The 17,809-nt window shown below is 45.1% G+C and overlaps 1 protein-coding gene across 2 annotated transcripts in view; it reads left to right on the top strand.

Annotated features, from left to right (window-relative positions):
• LOC147452807 (E3 ubiquitin-protein ligase DA2L-like) overlaps positions 1–14,564 on the top strand; it is a 47,317-nt gene extending 32,753 nt beyond the window's left edge. For both annotated transcript variants that reach the window (XM_086518379.1, XM_086518377.1), the window contains one exon: positions 13,037–14,564. In XM_086518379.1, coding sequence (XP_086374505.1) covers positions 13,037–13,816 — 780 coding nt within the window. In that variant the 3' untranslated portion in view covers positions 13,817–14,564. The remainder of the gene's footprint in view (positions 1–13,036) is intronic.
• The last annotated feature ends 3,245 nt before the right edge of the window (positions 14,565–17,809 follow it).

Raw genomic sequence — 17,809 nt, 5'->3', positions numbered from 1 at the left:
TCTTCTCTCTCTATCTCTCAATCTCATACACTTGCACGCACAGTGTCGATTCACTTTGTTTGTGATCATAGCCTTCTCTCATTAAGAACGGAAGGCTCTACCTTCCATAAGAACAAAAGGAACCTTGAGCATAGTTTTGAGCACTCATCTTGAGCAAAGCGCAAACATTCATTCCGCTGCACCTAACACAATTACTTAGAGATCAAAACATGAAAATCGTTACCTTCAAAGTCTCGATGCTCGAAACGAAACTCGGTTCTTGAAAAGCAATTCCCCAGAAGAGATCTCTACAAAGAAAATCCTCTCTTCCAATCATGCACACAAAAGAGGTGTGTTCTTGGGTTCCTTCTCGTGTATTAGCCCCGTCTACGACGTTTATGGACTGAAAACAGAGAAAAACAGTAACTTGTTGCGATGGAAACACGCTCCGTAGGCACTTCTTCGCGAGGGAACTCGCACACTGGGTCTTGGCTTGGGGCAGCCATGGGCATCACCGGCAACGTCTTCTTTGCAGATATCTGCAGCAGCATCTTCTTCTTGCAAGAACTGATCTTCTCCTCTGAGTGAGGGTCTATGATGCTTCTTCTTGCAAGAACTAATCTTCTCCTCTGAGTGAGGGTCTATGATGCTTTTATAGCTCTTGGCCACGGCACGAATAGCTGAGCGCAGGCTGCTCGCGGTCTTTTTTTTTTTGGCGCTTTTCTGCCAGAAAAAGAAGAGTAAAATCGTTGGCTGGTTTATACTTCTTTATTTAATCATAGGCTGCCTACTTATTAAGTGGGCGGCCGAGGCCGATCACCTTTAAAAATGGTTTGAATCTGTCCAAAAACTGAATAAAACCTTATAAGTTAAAAACAATGCTTTCACAACATTTCCCAGGCGTCCCTGGATGCAATCACATGCACAATTGCAATGCAGACATAGACTTCCTTGCGGGAAAGAATTTGCTTTCCCGAAAAGCAACCCCGCTTTCTCAAAAAGCATCCGTTTTTCTTCAAAGTTTCCTTTGAACCCATCTTTATTCAAGTGCTTGTTTTTCCTTGCACAATATTCTAACACAATTCGGAATTTCCTCTTGACTATGGATATTCTGTAACAGAGGGAGTCGACTGATCATTGCCTGAAGCCATAGGTGCCGCGGAAAAAAAATTCGGAGATGGGATTTCCCGTAGAAGAGAAATCGGCCGTGCTTTTTGCCTTTCTTTTGCACGTCGAAAAGCTGAGCAATCCGTGCATCAACCACGTTCTCCAGTTCCTTCTCCGTATATTTCTTGGAGGCAGAAGGTTTCTTGAGAGCGGGTTTCGGGAGTGGTGTTGTGGTTCTTTGCCACTCCATCTGTACCTCTTCCAAAGAGGTCTGGTTCATATATTTTGCCATCTTTGGGTCCTTGGCAAAATTGAGCATCATCATTGTTGCCTCGTTGATCACCTGGCGACGCTCTATCTCTCGCCGCTCCGCCTAAGTAGGCCAAGGCGGGCCATACTCTCTGCCTGAATCTTCGTTGTGATCCCAGCCCGCATCTCCAGATGCAGAGGGAGTTGACTGATCATTGCCTGAAGCCATAGGAGCCGCGGAAAAAAAATTCGGAGATCGGATTTCCCGTAGAAGAGAAATCGGCTGTGCTCTGATACCACTGTAACAAACTTGGACACTCCAAGTCAAGAATCAACCGCGACAGCACCAAATAACCACTTAAAAACAATTCACAGATCACAATAGATTTGCACTGGCCCGGCGGAGTTCCGTGCCTAGAGATATTGGCCCCAAAGACTGGCGCCCCTTTCGGTATTTCTTTTTGTATTAATCAATCATCAAAGTACAAGAGAGCGGTTAGGGTTTCACTCTCAGACTCTGCGTCCAGATGCTCTGAGAAGTGAGGCCCTCACCACTAATTTAAAGGTTACAAGGGATGCCCAAAAGCAGAGCCCCAAAAGCTTTTAAAATCAAAAGCATCAGTTCTCTCTCTCTCTTAGAGAGTCTTTTCTCTTTTTTTTATAAAAAAAGCAAAAGCAAAATTCGCGTCGCTCATCATTTTCCAAATTTTTTTTTTTTTAATAATAATAATCCGCCTCCGCGATTTCCGGAATTTAGGGTTTTTGGCAAAAATTAGGGTTTGCAGGAATTTTAGGGTTTCTGGCAGAAATTAGGGTTTTTGCTGTCCGCCACGTCATCACTTTGTGACATACCCCCCTCTTGAAAGCATTGTAATCGACCGCGACTACGCCTGCAAAACCGACAAAAGCCATAAACCGTCTTAGCAGACACTGACTGTTAGTACCTACGTACTAGGAACGCACATCTAGCACATGTACAAAATCGACAGTCACATCACACGACATCACAGGACATCACCAGACATCACCGGACATCACATGACATTCAACATTCATTCGGATCTTAGACCATGATTTATCGGCAATGTAGCTAGCAATCACATCTAGGTCCAATCGGGACCTCATCGATGTCCGATTGACTAACCCCTATTGCAACCATGTCTATTCGAGATCAATCAGACCAAAATGCTGCAGTCATTTCGGCATCAGTTCCTGCACTCACAAGAAGTCAAGAACAAATCAGTATCATAATCAGGAATTCCATTTCATAAAGTCATCCAACAGAATACTGTCAGCTCTCAGTATCCCTGAAGCTCAAAGAGACATCAGTGACTTTAGTATCAAAATCGAGGCATCTGTTGACAAAGGAGTGGAGTGACTCCCCTCTTGTGCATCCCACTGCACCAGATCTCCGACCAAGCTGAATTCTGGGTTCCGTTTGGAGTAGACTATGCTAAACCAAAACATCGAGGTAAAGTTTCACAATCCGAGGAGTATCTGTTAGGTCCTCCTCCTCCATCCACTTCGCATCAAATGCAGGAAAATTCTTGAACTTAACCAAGAACCGCCTTCGGACTTTACCCTTCTTCGTATCATTATGTGCCAAAATCTGTTCAGGAACAAGGATCTCTTCGTTTTCTTCCACTTTGGGTTGCTCATCAGGCTCCCCATCATCAGGCACATCACCCTTAACAGGGTTCAAGAGACTCACATGCAATGCATTGTGAATCCTCCAAGTATCTGGCAGTTTCAATCGGAAGGAGACATCATTTATCTTGTCAGTAATCTGGAAAGGTCCGTAGTATCACATACTAAGCTTTGGAAAAAGCCTCTCCTTTCCCTGTTTCTTTCTTAGGCGTGCCTTCTCAAAAGTAAGAGCACCCAATCATCCTCCTTCAGTTTCCAGTCGCGACGATGGCGATCCGTTGCCTTTTTTCTGTCGTTCTTGAGACTCCTGCAAAGTCTCGCGAACCTTGGCAAAAGCCGTATCCAAATCTCGCGAATATTCATCCGCTTCAAATTTCTAATTTTTCGTGCTCAGGAAGGATGGAACCTTCGCAGCAGTTTCAACAATCTCACATGGCATCTTCCCCGTCGAAGAGTGTATCGTGTTATTGTAGGCAAATTCCACCAAAGGTAAGTTCTTTTCCCATTGAGTCTTCTGATCCGAGATACAAGACTTCAATAAATCTAAAATCACTGAATTGGCAATCTTAAATTGCCCGTCAGTCTGCAAGTGGAACGATGACGAGAACTGCAACCGCGTGCCAATGTTCTCCCAAATTGCCTTCCAAAACAAACTCATAAATCTGGGGTCTCTATCGGAGACAATCGTCTCAGGCGTGCCATGTAATCGGAAAATCATCGTGATCATTCTGTATTCTCGGGAGATAAAAAAATGAAATCCATTTCAATATTTTCCCAGGGGCGGGTGGGTATGGGTAAAGGCTGTAACAATCCCTGTGCCTTATGCCTGTCAAACTTGACCTTCTGGCATACCAAGCAACTGCGCACAAACTCTTCCACATCCTTCTTCAGTCTCCGCCAAAAGAAATCTCTCTCTACCCCTTTCATGGTGGTAGCAATGCCGCGGTGACCCGTAAAAGATGGATAGTGGCAATCAGTCATAACCTTTTTCCTCAACGGCTGTGTAACGCACAACATAGTCTTTTTCATCAAGTAGCCTTCCTGAAGGGAGTATCCAGCTACTGTCTCCCCATCCCGTATCTGTGTGAAAATATCTGCAAAATCTGTATCTGTGGCACACTGATCGACCATATCCTCGAAGCTCCTATGATGTATCGCGGAAATAGCCAGAACCAACGGTTTTCGAGACAAAGCATCTGCCACCACATTCTTCTGTCCCTGCACATGGACAATCTGGAAGTGGAACTGTGACAAGATGTTCACCCACCGCATTTGCTTTTCCGAAAGCTGCTTCTGTGACAAGAAGTAGGGCAAACTCTGATGGTCTGTAAAGACAGTAAAATCCGCTCCGAGTAGGTAATGCCGCCACTGAGTAAGAGCATGGATAACCGCCAAAAGCTCTTTCCCATAGATCTGTGCTGTCATTTGCGGCCTAGAGAACAAACGGCTCTCGTAAGCTATGACATGGCCTTCTTGCATCAAGACCGCACCCAGACTACGACCACAAGCATCACAAAATACTTCAAATGACTTCTGCAAGTCCGGCAAAGTCAAATCTGGTCCTGTAGTGAATTTCTCTTTCAATGTCTAAAAGGCAGTCACCTCTGTGGGTCCCCACGAAAAAGGTACTCCTTTCTGTGTCAAGATATGCAAAGGGGAAGCAACCTCTGCAAACTTTTGTATGAACCGCCTGTAGTACGAACACAGTCCCAAGAAGCTTCTAACTTCATGGACATTCCTCAAATCGGGCCAATCACGGATAGTCTCTATCTTGGCCGGGTCCATTCGCACTCCTGCTGCTGACACAATGTGTCTCAAAAAGTGTATCTCTAGTAGGAAAAATTCACTTTTCTTTGCATTAATCACTAACGTGTGATCTCGTAATGCCTGAGAGACTTGAAGCAGATGATCTCTGTGTTCTGCCTCATTCTTGGAGAAAACAATGATGCCGTCAAAGAAAGTGCCAACAAATAGCCTGTACTCTCGAAAAATCCTGTCCATCATCCGGTTAAATGTCGCAGGAGCATTGGTTAAGCCAAAAGGCATCACCAAAAACTCAAATAACCCAAAAGTCGTCCGAAAAGCTGTCTTGTAGACATCTCCTGGTGCTATCCTGATCTGATGATATCCACTCTTCAAGTCAATCCTGCTAAAGCATGAGGATCCCTGTAACCTGTCGAGTATATCATCGATCCTAGGAATCGGAAATCTGTTCTTGATGGTGATTTCGTTGAGAGTGCTATAATCGATGCACATTCTCCAAGATCCGTCTTTCTTCAAAACCAACAACACTGGAGAGCAATACGGTGAAGTACTAGGCTAGACAAGACCCTTTTCCAAGAGGTCTTTCACTGAGTTCATAATCTTTTCATTCTGTACTCGGCTCACACGATAAGGTGGCCGATTCGGTGGCGTGCTTCCAGATATCAGATCAATGGTATGATCTTCAGGCCCTCTCAAAAGCAATCGGCATGAGCGTGGAGAAAAAAAATCTTGGCGTTCTTTTCTTCAGGTCAAAACATATTCAACCTTTATCCATCGTTTAGTTCTCCCAAAAGAATGAGTAAGAAAACTGAAGTTCATCAAGTACAATCTCTAAACCCTTCATTTATCAAAGTCGCTTTCTTGGCCCGGTAGTCAACCACGGCGTAGTTCTTGTGGTACCAAGGGATCCCGAGTAGAACGTCACTCACGTGCCTTGAACACCCCTGTCATTGCAAACAAAGTTTGCCAATGCTCGTTGTAATGGCAACATCCCATCCGGGTGCCAGTCGAACTACCTCCGCCTGTGGCGTCAGTCTGTCGGGCGTAGTTCCAAATTGAGCCGCCAATTCCAAGTGAAAAGAAGTTGGCCTTGGCTCCTTCAAAAGAGCTTCCTAATCCTTCACTTTGCCCCGAAAGCGGCAAAGTTTGTACTTTCATTCATTAGATTCGGTGCAGGTCCCACGCCATGTGGTACCAGTTCTGCTTTTCTATCTGCCTTTTCTGCCACATTCCTCAGCTGCTCTCGAACTCTCAGACCTGTCGTCGTCTTTATCATTCTGTTCTTTCTGTGCCTTATCAGGGCACTTTGCGGAAATATGTCCATGTTCCCCGCATCCAAAGCACTTCCCCTCTCTGATGAAGCGAGCTCTCTCCTCAGGAGTAAGCTTGGGTCGTGCATCCTTTTTTTTTTCTTTGGGTTGCTCTTTTTCATTCTACTTTCATTCCCAGAAGTCTGTTCGGCTCGTTGTGTCATGGCCTCATCTGTGGGGTAGGTCAGATTGCTAGAGTGAATTGCAAAGCCCCGCTTCGCATGACTCATCAACTCCTGAATAGAAGTTGACTTCTGTTCCAAGCAGTGGTCTCGGATCTCTGTAGGTAGACCCAAGGTAAACCGCTCAATCTGTTCTCTGAATGAGATCTTCTTGAATGAAGATGCGGGTAGAAAAGAGCTCCAGAATCTTTCACAATAAGAATTCACTGTATCGCTCTTGGTCATCCGGAGATGGTTCCAAGCAGCTCGTATATCTCGCTCAAACTCTTGAGTCAACCAAGAAGAAATAAAAAGCCTCTTGAATTTCAGCCATGTAACTGGCACAATCTTGCTTAATAGAAGCGTGGACCACCAAGTACGGGCATTCCCCTTAAAATAAGAGGCAGCTCTCCGAATCTTGGAGTGCTCTGAATAGCGTCCTCCCGCGAAAGCGATGTCAAACTGTTGTATAAAAGACAAAGCCTTCGAAGCATCTGAGTATCCTGAAAAAGTATCAAACATGATCGAGTGGCCACCTTCCTTAAACTCTCGGACTTTCTTGCTTTTATCTTCGAGAAAGTCATACTGGTTTGCTTTGTAAAAATTCTTCTTGTTCGCATAAAACTTTCCGTCATCGGAATCTGAGCTTTCTGTAGACGAGTCCTCAGACTGTCAGTCTCTGGGCGAGATGTAGCCTTCTTTGCCTTTTTCTTGCCCGTTCCGAAGCTTTGTGTCTTGCTTCGCTTTTTGCTTTTTTTCTGTCTTCTTCGCTCTAATCCGAGGAGCTAGAAGAACTGTCAGAAGAAGAAGAAGAAGAACTGGGTACTCCTTCATATCGAACACGCTTCTTCCGTTTCTTTGCTTTGTCAAATGTAGACTGACGACCCAAATATCCCGGGAAGTCAGTACCTTTGTTCTGCTTTTTGCCGTGCTTTTTGCCTTTCTTTTACACGTCGAAAAGCTGAGCAATCCGTGCATCAACCACGTTCTCCAGTTCCTTCTCCGTATATTTCTTGGAGGCAGAAGGTTTCTTGAGAGCGGGTTTCGGGAGTGGTGTTGTGGTTCTTTGCCACTCCATCTGTACCTCTTCCAAAGAGGTCTGGTTCATATATTTTGCCATCTTCGGGTCCTTGGCAAAATTGAGCATCATCATTGTTGCCTCACTGATCAACTGGCGACGCTCTATCTCTCGCCGCTCCGCCTAAGTAGGCCAAGGCGGGCCATACTCTCTGCTTGAATCTTCGTTGTGATCCCAGCCCGCATCTCCAGATGCAGAGGGAGTCGACTGATCATTGCCTGAAGCCATAGGTGCCGCGGAAAAAAATTTCGGAGATCGGATTTCCCGTAGAAGAGAAATCGGCCGTGCTCTGATACCACTGTAACAAACTTGGACACTGTAACAAACTTGGACACTCCAAGTCAAGAATCAACCGCGACAGCACCAAATAACCACTTCAAAACAATTCACAGATCACAATAGATTTGCACTGGCCCGGCGGAGTTCCGTGCCTAGAGATATTGGCCCCAAAGACTGGCGCCCCTTTCGGTATTTCTTTTTGTATTAATCAATCATCAAAGTACAAGAGAGCGGTTAGGGTTTCACTCTCAGACTCTGCGTCCAGATGCTCTGAGAAGTGAGGCCCTCACCACTAATTTAAAGGTTACAAGGGATGCCCAAAAGCAGAGCCCCAAAAGCTTTTAAAATCAAAAGCATCAGTTCTCTCTCTCTCTTAGAGAGTCTTTTCTCTTTTTTTAAAAAAAAAAGCAAAAGCAAAATTCGCGTCGCTCATCATTTTCCAAATTTTTTTTTAAATTTATTTATAATAATCCGCCTCCGCGATTTCCGGAATTTAGGGTTTTTGGCAAAAATTAGGGTTTGCAGGAATTTTAGGGTTTCTGGCAGAAATTAGGGTTTTTGCTGTCCGCCACGTCATCACTTTGTGACATATTCCCTTTCCGATGTATCTGTCACCCACCTTGTGACGCATGAGGAATACCCATCACCTAGTCCTTTCCTACCAAACTTACGGTACAATCTCCTTCGCGATGCTCTATGTCACCCATCCTATGACGCATCAGAGATGTTCGTTTCCGGATGGTCGGATACTTCTTCCGGATACTCCCTGTCACCCATTCGATGTGACGCATCAGAAGTACCTGTTTCTGGTGGCCTTACAAATATTCCCTTTCACAGTGCTCCCGTCATTACTCTGAATGACGCACTAGGAATACTCTGTACTCGGATGTCTCCAGTGAGAAAAACCCTCTCATTTAAAATTCCAATAATTCTTTTAGAATTATTTTTATTGGTGTTCCAAGCGAGAAAACCACTTATAAATCCAATAATTCATTTAGAATTATTTTCTTGTCAGATAAAGCCAATTTAGCAACACCCGCACTTGTAGGGCTACTTGCTCTTTGAATCAGACGAGATTTCTCACGTGAAATCTCTCCGAATTCACCTGTGCTTGCGGCGGATTAGCAATTAGCTAATCCAGTACTTCGATAAGAGATGAAAAGCATGAACCCGCACACAACTGTACATACAGATGAACTCGAACTGGGCATTACAATTCTGTATTCAAAGGGGGAGAGAAGTGCGCGAGAGCAGAATCATCGAGCTACATAAGACAAGGGAGAAGGCAAGCTTTCCATTAAAGCTGTGATCACCTGCATCCACTACTCACACACACAATAGTTCACTTATGAGCCAAAATCAGTCCCCCTCTCAATTTGGGCGCCCCTTCTTCCAGCTGGACTAGGAAAATTGAACTTGCAACCGCCAAGTGTCCACTTTGTCTCTCTTGAGTTAATTCCTAGTACCCACCGACTTATTAAGTATAGCTAGGAGCCTAAATGACTTTGAACAAAGCCTAGACATCCTTTTACTGCTCGGATTCCAGTGCCGACTCGCCCGACCATCTCGTGGCGACCTACACTTCTCGACTGCGGGTGAAACTCTCGGCCGTCGGCTGTTTCACAGTGGCAACACAATGTTCGGACATTTGTGACTTCAAAAAGAGGGTCTCAAAACTTAAATAAAAATCAAGGGAAAGAAACCAACAACTAAGGTTAGTGGTTGCCACAGCCTCTTGACATACCTCCCTCTTGAAATTGCAAACGTTTTCGATTGCATGCCATAGATAAATTAGTGTAATTAGCACCCTTTTATCATCACATGTATCTGCAGGAAAGGTCATGAAACATAGATATAAATGACTTAATGAGACCTTCATACTTTTGTCATTTCATCTACGATAGAAGTGAGCATAATACCTTCAGCATTTGTGGAACAGTGTCTACTTCTATTGCATTGAATCGGTGTGTACATTTGATGTGCTAGCTCCATCATTACCCCTCCTTTGAGGCTTAGGCATGTTGAGTTGGGGCATACATAGGCTGTAACCCAAAGGCCTCAAAGTAAAGCTGCAATACATTTGGTGACTCTAGCAGTTCACACTCTTGCATCCACTTTGCATCCATAGGTGGATAGTTCTTGAACCTCACCAAATACCGTATTGCAACTTTTCCTTTAGCTTTTCTTTCCTTTCCAACGTTTTTATTTTTCCCACACACTGCTGCCATGTAAGATCTTATTGAGTTCCTCAACTTCTGGGTGATCTTCATTTGGCATATCTTCTGGTACATCACCCACGAAAGGTCTTAGAAGACTCACGTGAAATGCATTATGAATCTTCCAAGTGTGAGGCAATTTTAGCCTATACGCAACATTGCTGATCTTCTCAAGTGCTTGAAAAGACCCATAATAATGCATGTTGAGCTGCAGAAACAACCTTTCCTCGCCCTTCATTTTCTTTAACCTTGCCTTTTCAAACTGTGAAAGTACCCAATCACCATGTGAAAACAACAATTTACGACGGTGACGATCAGCAGTCCTTTTTTGCTTTGCCCGAGTTTCTTGATCTTCTTATACATTTCATCCATATTCTCTATGTATTGATCTACTTCGAAAATTGTCCTTTGTGTGCAAAATAGGAGGAACCTTTTTACCACCCTCTAACAATCTCAAAAGGAGCCTTGCCTGTTGACAAATGCACCGTATTGTTGTATGCGTACTCAAACATAGGTAGATACTGTTCCCACTTGCCCTTATTATCAAAGTAGGCCAATAAAAGAATGTCTCGAAGGTCCTGGGGGTACTAGGGATCAATTAGGGTCAAAACTGTGACTTCAAAAAGAGGGTCCCAAAAATTAAATAAAAATCAAGGGAAAGAAACCAACAACTAAGCTTAGTGGTTGCCACAGCCTCGTGACATACTTACCGCCTCTCCTCTATTCGGAGTCGGCTTGTCAGTGGGGATATCTTGCAGCAGTTTGCTGCCTTTGAGTACTCTCTGACTCGCCTCTTTGGAGTCGAGGAGGTACCTGAACCAGCACCCATTCGCGTGCACGTGATGGTGCTGCCAGCACGATGAGAGGGGGCCCTTGACTTAGTAGTGTCCTTTTCCTTCCCCTTTTGCGGGTCGAGCGACCGGGATTCGACACTTGTTCTTGCTACCGAGTGCTTGCGTAGGCAAGCTGTGGAGTTTTCGCACCACCTCGGCGACTTGGAGGTTACGGACGTGTTGGCTCGCTTCTGGGAGCTAGCATACTACTTCATTGCAGACAGTGTTGATGCGGACGGGGTCCATCACCTTGTGATCCGCTTGGTGGCTGATCTTGCGCGAGCTCTAGGATACGTATGCATACATGGGAACTGGATATTGCATTGACCATGGGCCGTAGACATTGGAGCCTGATTGGAGGCATCTGTGGTGCACATGGGGGCCCGTTTGCAGCCGCTCGGATGCAGATTACTCTGCGCCCAAGCCATTGGCGAAGGCCCGACGCATAGCTGAGACAGCCTCTACTTTGCCAGGATACCCATGAGGCTAGTCTCATGGAATGTATAGGGCCTGGGAGGCTCGCAGTTTCTGAGGCATCGTGGGTGGCTACACCAGGAGTTGCAAAGATGTTTGACTGGGGGCAGTATGGATATTTTGTTGCTCCAGGAGCACCACTTGAGTGACAGCAGGATACTCAGATATGGCTCAGTGTTGGCAGGACGATGGGACACGTTTTGGTCTGCTGGCTTTGGCCCTATGAGTGGGCAGGGAGGTGTATGTATGGCTATTGTGGAGGCATGGCGGCAGGCCATTGTAGACCGAGTGGTGATTGTGCCTGGCCAGGCTCAGTATGTGACTATGAGGATGCATGGGGAGCTCATTGGGGTGCTGAATGTCTATGCCCCCAATCAGGTTAGTGCTAGAGCAGATTTCTGGACGCAGATTTCAGACGCTCTACTGGCAGTGGATCATTGGCGTGTTGGAGGGAACTTCACAACATACTTGACGACCCGGCTGATTGGGTTGGGCACTTTAGTCCTTGGTGAGGAGACACTAGGAGGTGGGTGAGGGTGTTAGAGTCCCATGCAGAGAGAGAGGTTCTAAAACTTCCTTCCCATCTATGTGCATGGCAGCATGCAGGTAAATATCTTCTTTGCACATCTTTGCCCTGCCCCCTCTCCATCCTTTAGCTCTTTGAAATTATTGCCAACTTCTTTCCTTCCATGTATAAAAAAGAGCTGCTCTTCCCAGACCAGTCTCCTTTATACAGTGCTTGCAGGACCTCCCTAGAGACAGATATGCCGCCTAGCACTTGAGTCCTCTCGACAGTTAGCTATGCAGGGAGATACAGCATGCTGGTATGGGGAGATGACATCATGGTTTCAGGTACATGGGTTCAGCATGGACAGATTGCCCCCCTTCTAGTACTCATTGGATGCACCCTCTTTGACTCTTACACAGTCAGAGATCACCAGACTTATCCGCCAGGACCTAACCCAGCTAGATACCAGGAGGACTTGGATATAGCCGGCACAAGAGCTGGGCACGAAGATGGCTTTCTATAGAGAGCATCTTCTCTAGCTTACTGAGGATGGTTTTGTGATGAGGCCCAGATACATGGACACCCACTTATCTCATGGGATACGATGTGCTATTGGCCTGATATGCACATCTTCACACCAGCTTCGGATTGAGATCGGTAGATACAGCCGAGTACCAGCAAAGGCCAGGACATGTCCCCTATGTCACATGGAGCCTGAGATAGAGTTGCACTACACATGCCACTGCCCAGTTTACTACGAGATTCGAGGCCGCTTTCACTGCCTGTTCAGAGAGGGCTTTGGACCACTCTCTAGAATCATGGGGTATAAGGACCAGAGATGTCTGGGACTGGTTTTGCTTGAGCTGAGCAGACACAGAGAGAGCTTGATGAGAGGAGAGGCCAGCCAGTCTCAGAGACCGATCACAGACTTCTTTAGACTTATGACCAGGCCTCCCATGCTCGGACAAATAAATAAATTTTTAAGACAATTCTTCTTAAGGCAGACTTAGTACCACATCCTCGTCTATGTGCTTGTGTATGCACAATTTGCATCGCGTTCGGCTTTTCATTTGTTATTTTTTCTTGGACTGCAGGAAATTCTTTTAACGGTGAACTGCGCCGGGATTTTCCTGTTGAAAATTCCTAGAATCCAACTTACACTTAAAGAATTCACACGTGCCCAAAAATTCATTTTCATTAGAAGTATGTATTTACCCATCTAGTATAGCCAAACAGTTAGTGTGTGTGGTTCTGGGTGTGGTTTTTTTGGTTTGTTTCCTCCCTCACTTACAAACCCTGCTCTCAGAAAAGAAGCCCGAGTGCCTAAAACTAAATGTTTTCATGAAGCTGAGTTGTTATGTAGTTCCCGAAAAGTTATATTTTCTCTGTGCTCTTTGTTGTTCATTTACTTACCGTGCCTCTGAATTGTAGGATCAAGGCCAATCACACCAAGACCAGCACCAGCTGTTGACAGCGTCTGACCATGCGAGGATCGCGACGAATGAAAATGGCACTGCTGACATCACGACTCCAGTGCAGGAGTTGAGTGAAACACGGACATTGACAGGAAGAGGTACCGTGACAGGTGGCCTAGCAGGGGCAATAGCAGCACTGGCAGAGAGGCAGGCTACTAGGGCTGATAGCAGCAATGGTAATCCAAGTAGCGACCAAAGTCGTGCTAGCAACCGTAATGCTGTCAATAGTGAAGGAAATCTAGTGAGTATGAGCAGCAATGAACAACTTTCTAGAGGAATGATCCCCGATGTGACCTCCTCAGATGTCGAAGCTGAACAAGGTCAGACTGAGAAATGCCTTACAGAGGAAATAGCACCTCAAACTGAGGATGCTGGCGGCGAAGAGCTTAATAATTGGATTGAGGTTTCCATAGACAGTGGAAGGACAATTTCTCCTCTTGTGGGGGGGGAAAGCCGCAGCTCTATGTCTGACTGGCTACAAGATCAAAGCTCTGAAGCTGTTGAGGTTGGCACGAGTTTCTCTAGCAGTATACCCTCTGCTTCCGACCTTCCTTGGGAGGGTTCCGATTTCGGTGCGCAGCAAAGTATAGAAAGCATTGAAGAGCCTCCGGGATCTACCCAACAGCCAATTGCTATGCTTCCAGATAGCTTCGAGGAACAAGTGATGCTGGCTATGGCTCTGTCATTGGCAGAGGCACAAGCACAAGCATGGCGACAACGAGAGCAGGGGCGCTGAGGGCTGTGGTTAAATTTTGGCTCGCTTGTATGCATGTAGGTGAAGCTGACCTGCACAGCCGGTACCGGCGCTTTTTTTTTTTTTGGGGGGGGGGGGGAGAGCACCGCAAGCTTTCAAAATATAAAGTGCAGGTGTCAATGCTCTCGCAAATGCACGCGGCCAGCATAGCGGTAAGGGCCACACCTCCTGGGCAGGAGGTCGCGTGTTCGACCTGGCCATGTCTGCTCCATGTGTTGACCTTTTGGTCAAAGCTTGCCAGCGGCTTGGCCTGCTTCGCCACGAGGGCTAGCAAGCCAAAATTTAACGAAAACCGGCGCTGAGAAAGCCTTCAAGGGTGAGAGATGCTGATGTGGTAACTACTTCAGCACTGAAGCAGACATGGTGCAAGAATGGGCTAAACAGCCATAATTCATCCTAGAAGGTAACATGCGTAGCTGATGGAAACAGAAGGGTGTGGAGTTTTGGAGAATCGCCAACTTGAAATCCTCATCAGGAAGAAACTACCGAAGGCTCTCATTACATCGGAGAACCAAATCATGTATTCTTCCATTAGGGCTGGCAGTATACTTGTTGTCATACTAGATTTTTGTTTTTAAGGGGACGGCCCCAAAAATTTCTTGAATCACCACGATTGTGGGCTGCCTACTACTAAGATAAGATATAGATTAAAGCAACCAATGCCACTGTAAAGTTAGACAAATACACAGCTGCCTTTATGGCGAGTAAATTAAGTGACAATTTTCCAAAAGTGGTGCCCTTATGAGATTTAGGAGTTGTTTTAAGGTGTTACTCTTGGTCAGCTTTGATCGTGCGGATGTGAATGTGGGAAAAATTAATGGGTTTCTGATCAAAAGGCAGCATGGTTGTTTGGATGTGCCATGGCAGTCAAATTGATGATGGGAACTGCATTCAAATTTATGGAAGCTGTTACGTGTGCATGTCTATATCCCCTATCAAGTCCAGGGTCAGGGGGCTGCGCACCACAGCCGTACATCTACAAGCAATCACATTAGGGAATTTCAGCTGCAGTTGTTCGATGATTGCCACCTCAGCACAAGTAATGCAGTTATGGAGTAGCCTATCATTGGTGTATAACCCAGCACACGGAATGTAATCGGCTTGTCTTGCGTCGTTTGCCTTGTCAGTGTGTCGTTTGCGCAACTGTGTGGGCCCCCTCCCCTAGACATTTGATGGCCGGGAATGGTCCCCTGCCGACCATTCCTTGTTTTCAGTGGCTCTCTGCCAATGGCTCCTGGCATCCGTTGGTGCCATGCGGTCCCCTTGAAAACAGGGAATGGTCAGCAGGGGACCCTTCCCTACACCTTCACTTGAGCTAATGTAGACTCGAATGGATTGGTGTACCTAATGGTCGAAAAGGATGTGTGGGTACGTGAAGATCGTGGTTCCATGCGTCTTATAAATCTCTCTTTTTGACATCTGTTTTTAATTGATTTCATAATCACATGCTCTCTCTTTCTCTCTCTCCCTCCCTCTCCGTAACCTCACCTTGTTTTGCTAGATGTGTAAGATTTGTACCATGTAACCTCTTTCCTCTCTCTCTCTCTCTCTCTCTCTCTCTCTCTCTCTCACACACACACACACACACACACACACAAACAGATATATATATATATATATAGATAGATATATATATATAGGTAAAATATGTGTGTACATACATACATGCCATAATAATTATGTACGTACAGACATACATATGTATCTATATGTATGTATACATACCTACATGCCTATAAATACATATCTATGTACATACCTATGTAAATAATAGGTAGGTACGCAAGTATGTGGATACATATGTATGAATTGAATGAATGGGACACATTGACATGTAGCATGAGAAATATAGAGCGGCGTGTGAGCGCGGGTCTCCCGCACCGTCGAAAGGGCGCCTCGTGGATCGTGGTGGCCGGTTGTTTTGAGGGAGGAGCTTTCATGGTTTGTTGCAGTGTATGTAAGGACTGCGTACTCAGTGATGTGTTGGTTGGATGCACAAGCTCAGGTGGATGTAAGGTGACATGCCACCGTTGCTAGACTCATGATTTTCGAAGCCCTTGATATCATGGCGCATGGAATGGTGGTCTGGCACCGTGTGCCACGAGGGTCGGCAGCAAGGACTCAGTATCAAGTGTTCGCAGGCACTGTTTAGGAGCATGATCGCGGGAAAGTGAGCTCCCTCAATATATATATATATATATATATGAAAAATTACCAAAATACCCCTCTAATTTGTGGAAATTCCCAAAATACCCTTGTATTTATTTTGGTTGGATAGTTCAAGATTTCTTAATGTTTATTCCTCTTTGACAGTTGAGATTTGTTCTTGAGTGCATAGCATGCAATTTATCACAAATTACCGCTCAAAGAAAGGTAGTGATGTCTATAAATAATGAAGCAATTCATCTCCACAGCGTATATAACCAACTCAAATTCTAGTTTTAGCATCTTGTATTGATAGACAATCAATCTTCTTATGAAAAGATACAAATTTTTTTTGGGGAAAATTACCAAAATAACCATGATTTGTGAAAATATCCAAAATACCCAGCAAATTTCAAAAATTCCCGAAATATCACTGTATCTATTTTGGTTGGATAGTTCAAGATTTCCTAAGGTGTATTCCTCTTTGACAGTTGAGATTCTTCTTGAGTGCTTAGCATGTATACTTCACAAAAAAAGGTAGTTATGTCTAGAAATAAATGAAGCAATTCATCTCCAAAGCCTATATAACCAACTCAATTTCTAGTTTTGGCATCTTGACAATCAGTCTTCTTATGAAAAGCTATAAATGTTTTTATTGTTGGAGAAATTTAATCTCACAACCAAGGGTATTTTGGGAATTTTGGAAAATTCGAAGGGCATTTTGGGTATATATGACAAAATAGAGGGGGTAATTGGCAATTTTTGAAATTTGATGGGTATTTGGGGAATTTCCACAAATTAGAGGAGTATTGTGGTGTGTATGTCCGACCAGTGTGGGAGGACATTTAGTAGTTCTTGATGTGTAGCCATCTTGGCACGTAGCCTTTGTTCCTAATGTAAGGAGGTACTCTCTCTTGGGAAAGGTCCGGACATGAAGGGATCAACTCCAACGTTTCATCCCGGGGGCGGGGGGGGTTGGGATCGTACAATGATTCGAGTTGGACAAGTGATCTTTGTTGCAGAGGTGCCTGAACCCAATGGCAGCCAACAATTTCAACTCTTTATTTATGTATTTAGTCTTTCCTTTATATAGTCTTTTTGAATGAAGGATCACCACACTTACCAAGGCTCTTATGTAAATGGATATATGTCGCAAAATCTTATCTCTTCGTTATGATTTAGTTCTTAGTCATTCTTCGTCTTGTCCATTACATTGGGATAGCGACCTAGTGTTTGCATAAACGAGATGTATGAGTTCCACGTCTTGATGATGTTTGGCATGATGTAGATCCTCCTCCTGTTTGAGTCGTCGAGGCCCCCTTGTCCAACTCGAGTCGTCGTACGAACACCCCCCCCTCCCCCCGGATGAGTCACTAGAGTTGATCTCTTTATGTCCAGACCTTTCTCAACCAAAAAAAGATGTCCATCTTTTCTCCACGTAGCTTTTGTTCCTAATATAAGGAGGTGCTCTCTCTTGGGAAGGTCATGCTCATCCGGGTCCTATCTTGCCTCACTCTCATGCACACCACAATGTAATATATAGAGAGAGAGAGAGAGAGAGAGAGAGAGAGAGAGAGAGAGGGGCTGGGTGTGTGTTGATTCTCCCCACATTTGCCTTATGTGTGCTGGCTGCCTTTCAGTCCTCTCCAGCTGCAACTGTCCTCTACTTGCTGTGCGGAACTGTGTGTACCCTTCATGAAGCGGGCAGGCGAGCGAGTGCATAGAGCCACACCTCGCCGGACTACATGCCGGGAGCCGAAAAAATTGGAATGTTAATTTACAACAAATTAAGCTTATATATATTACATTTCCGGAGGCAGATGTCAACAA

The sequence above is a fragment of the Adiantum capillus-veneris genome, chromosome 8, assembly GCF_014529385.1.
Source record: "Adiantum capillus-veneris isolate H3 chromosome 8, ASM1452938v2, whole genome shotgun sequence".
NCBI lineage: Eukaryota > Viridiplantae > Streptophyta > Polypodiopsida > Polypodiales > Pteridaceae > Adiantum > Adiantum capillus-veneris.
This window is presented reverse-complemented; position numbering and strand designations above follow the sequence as displayed.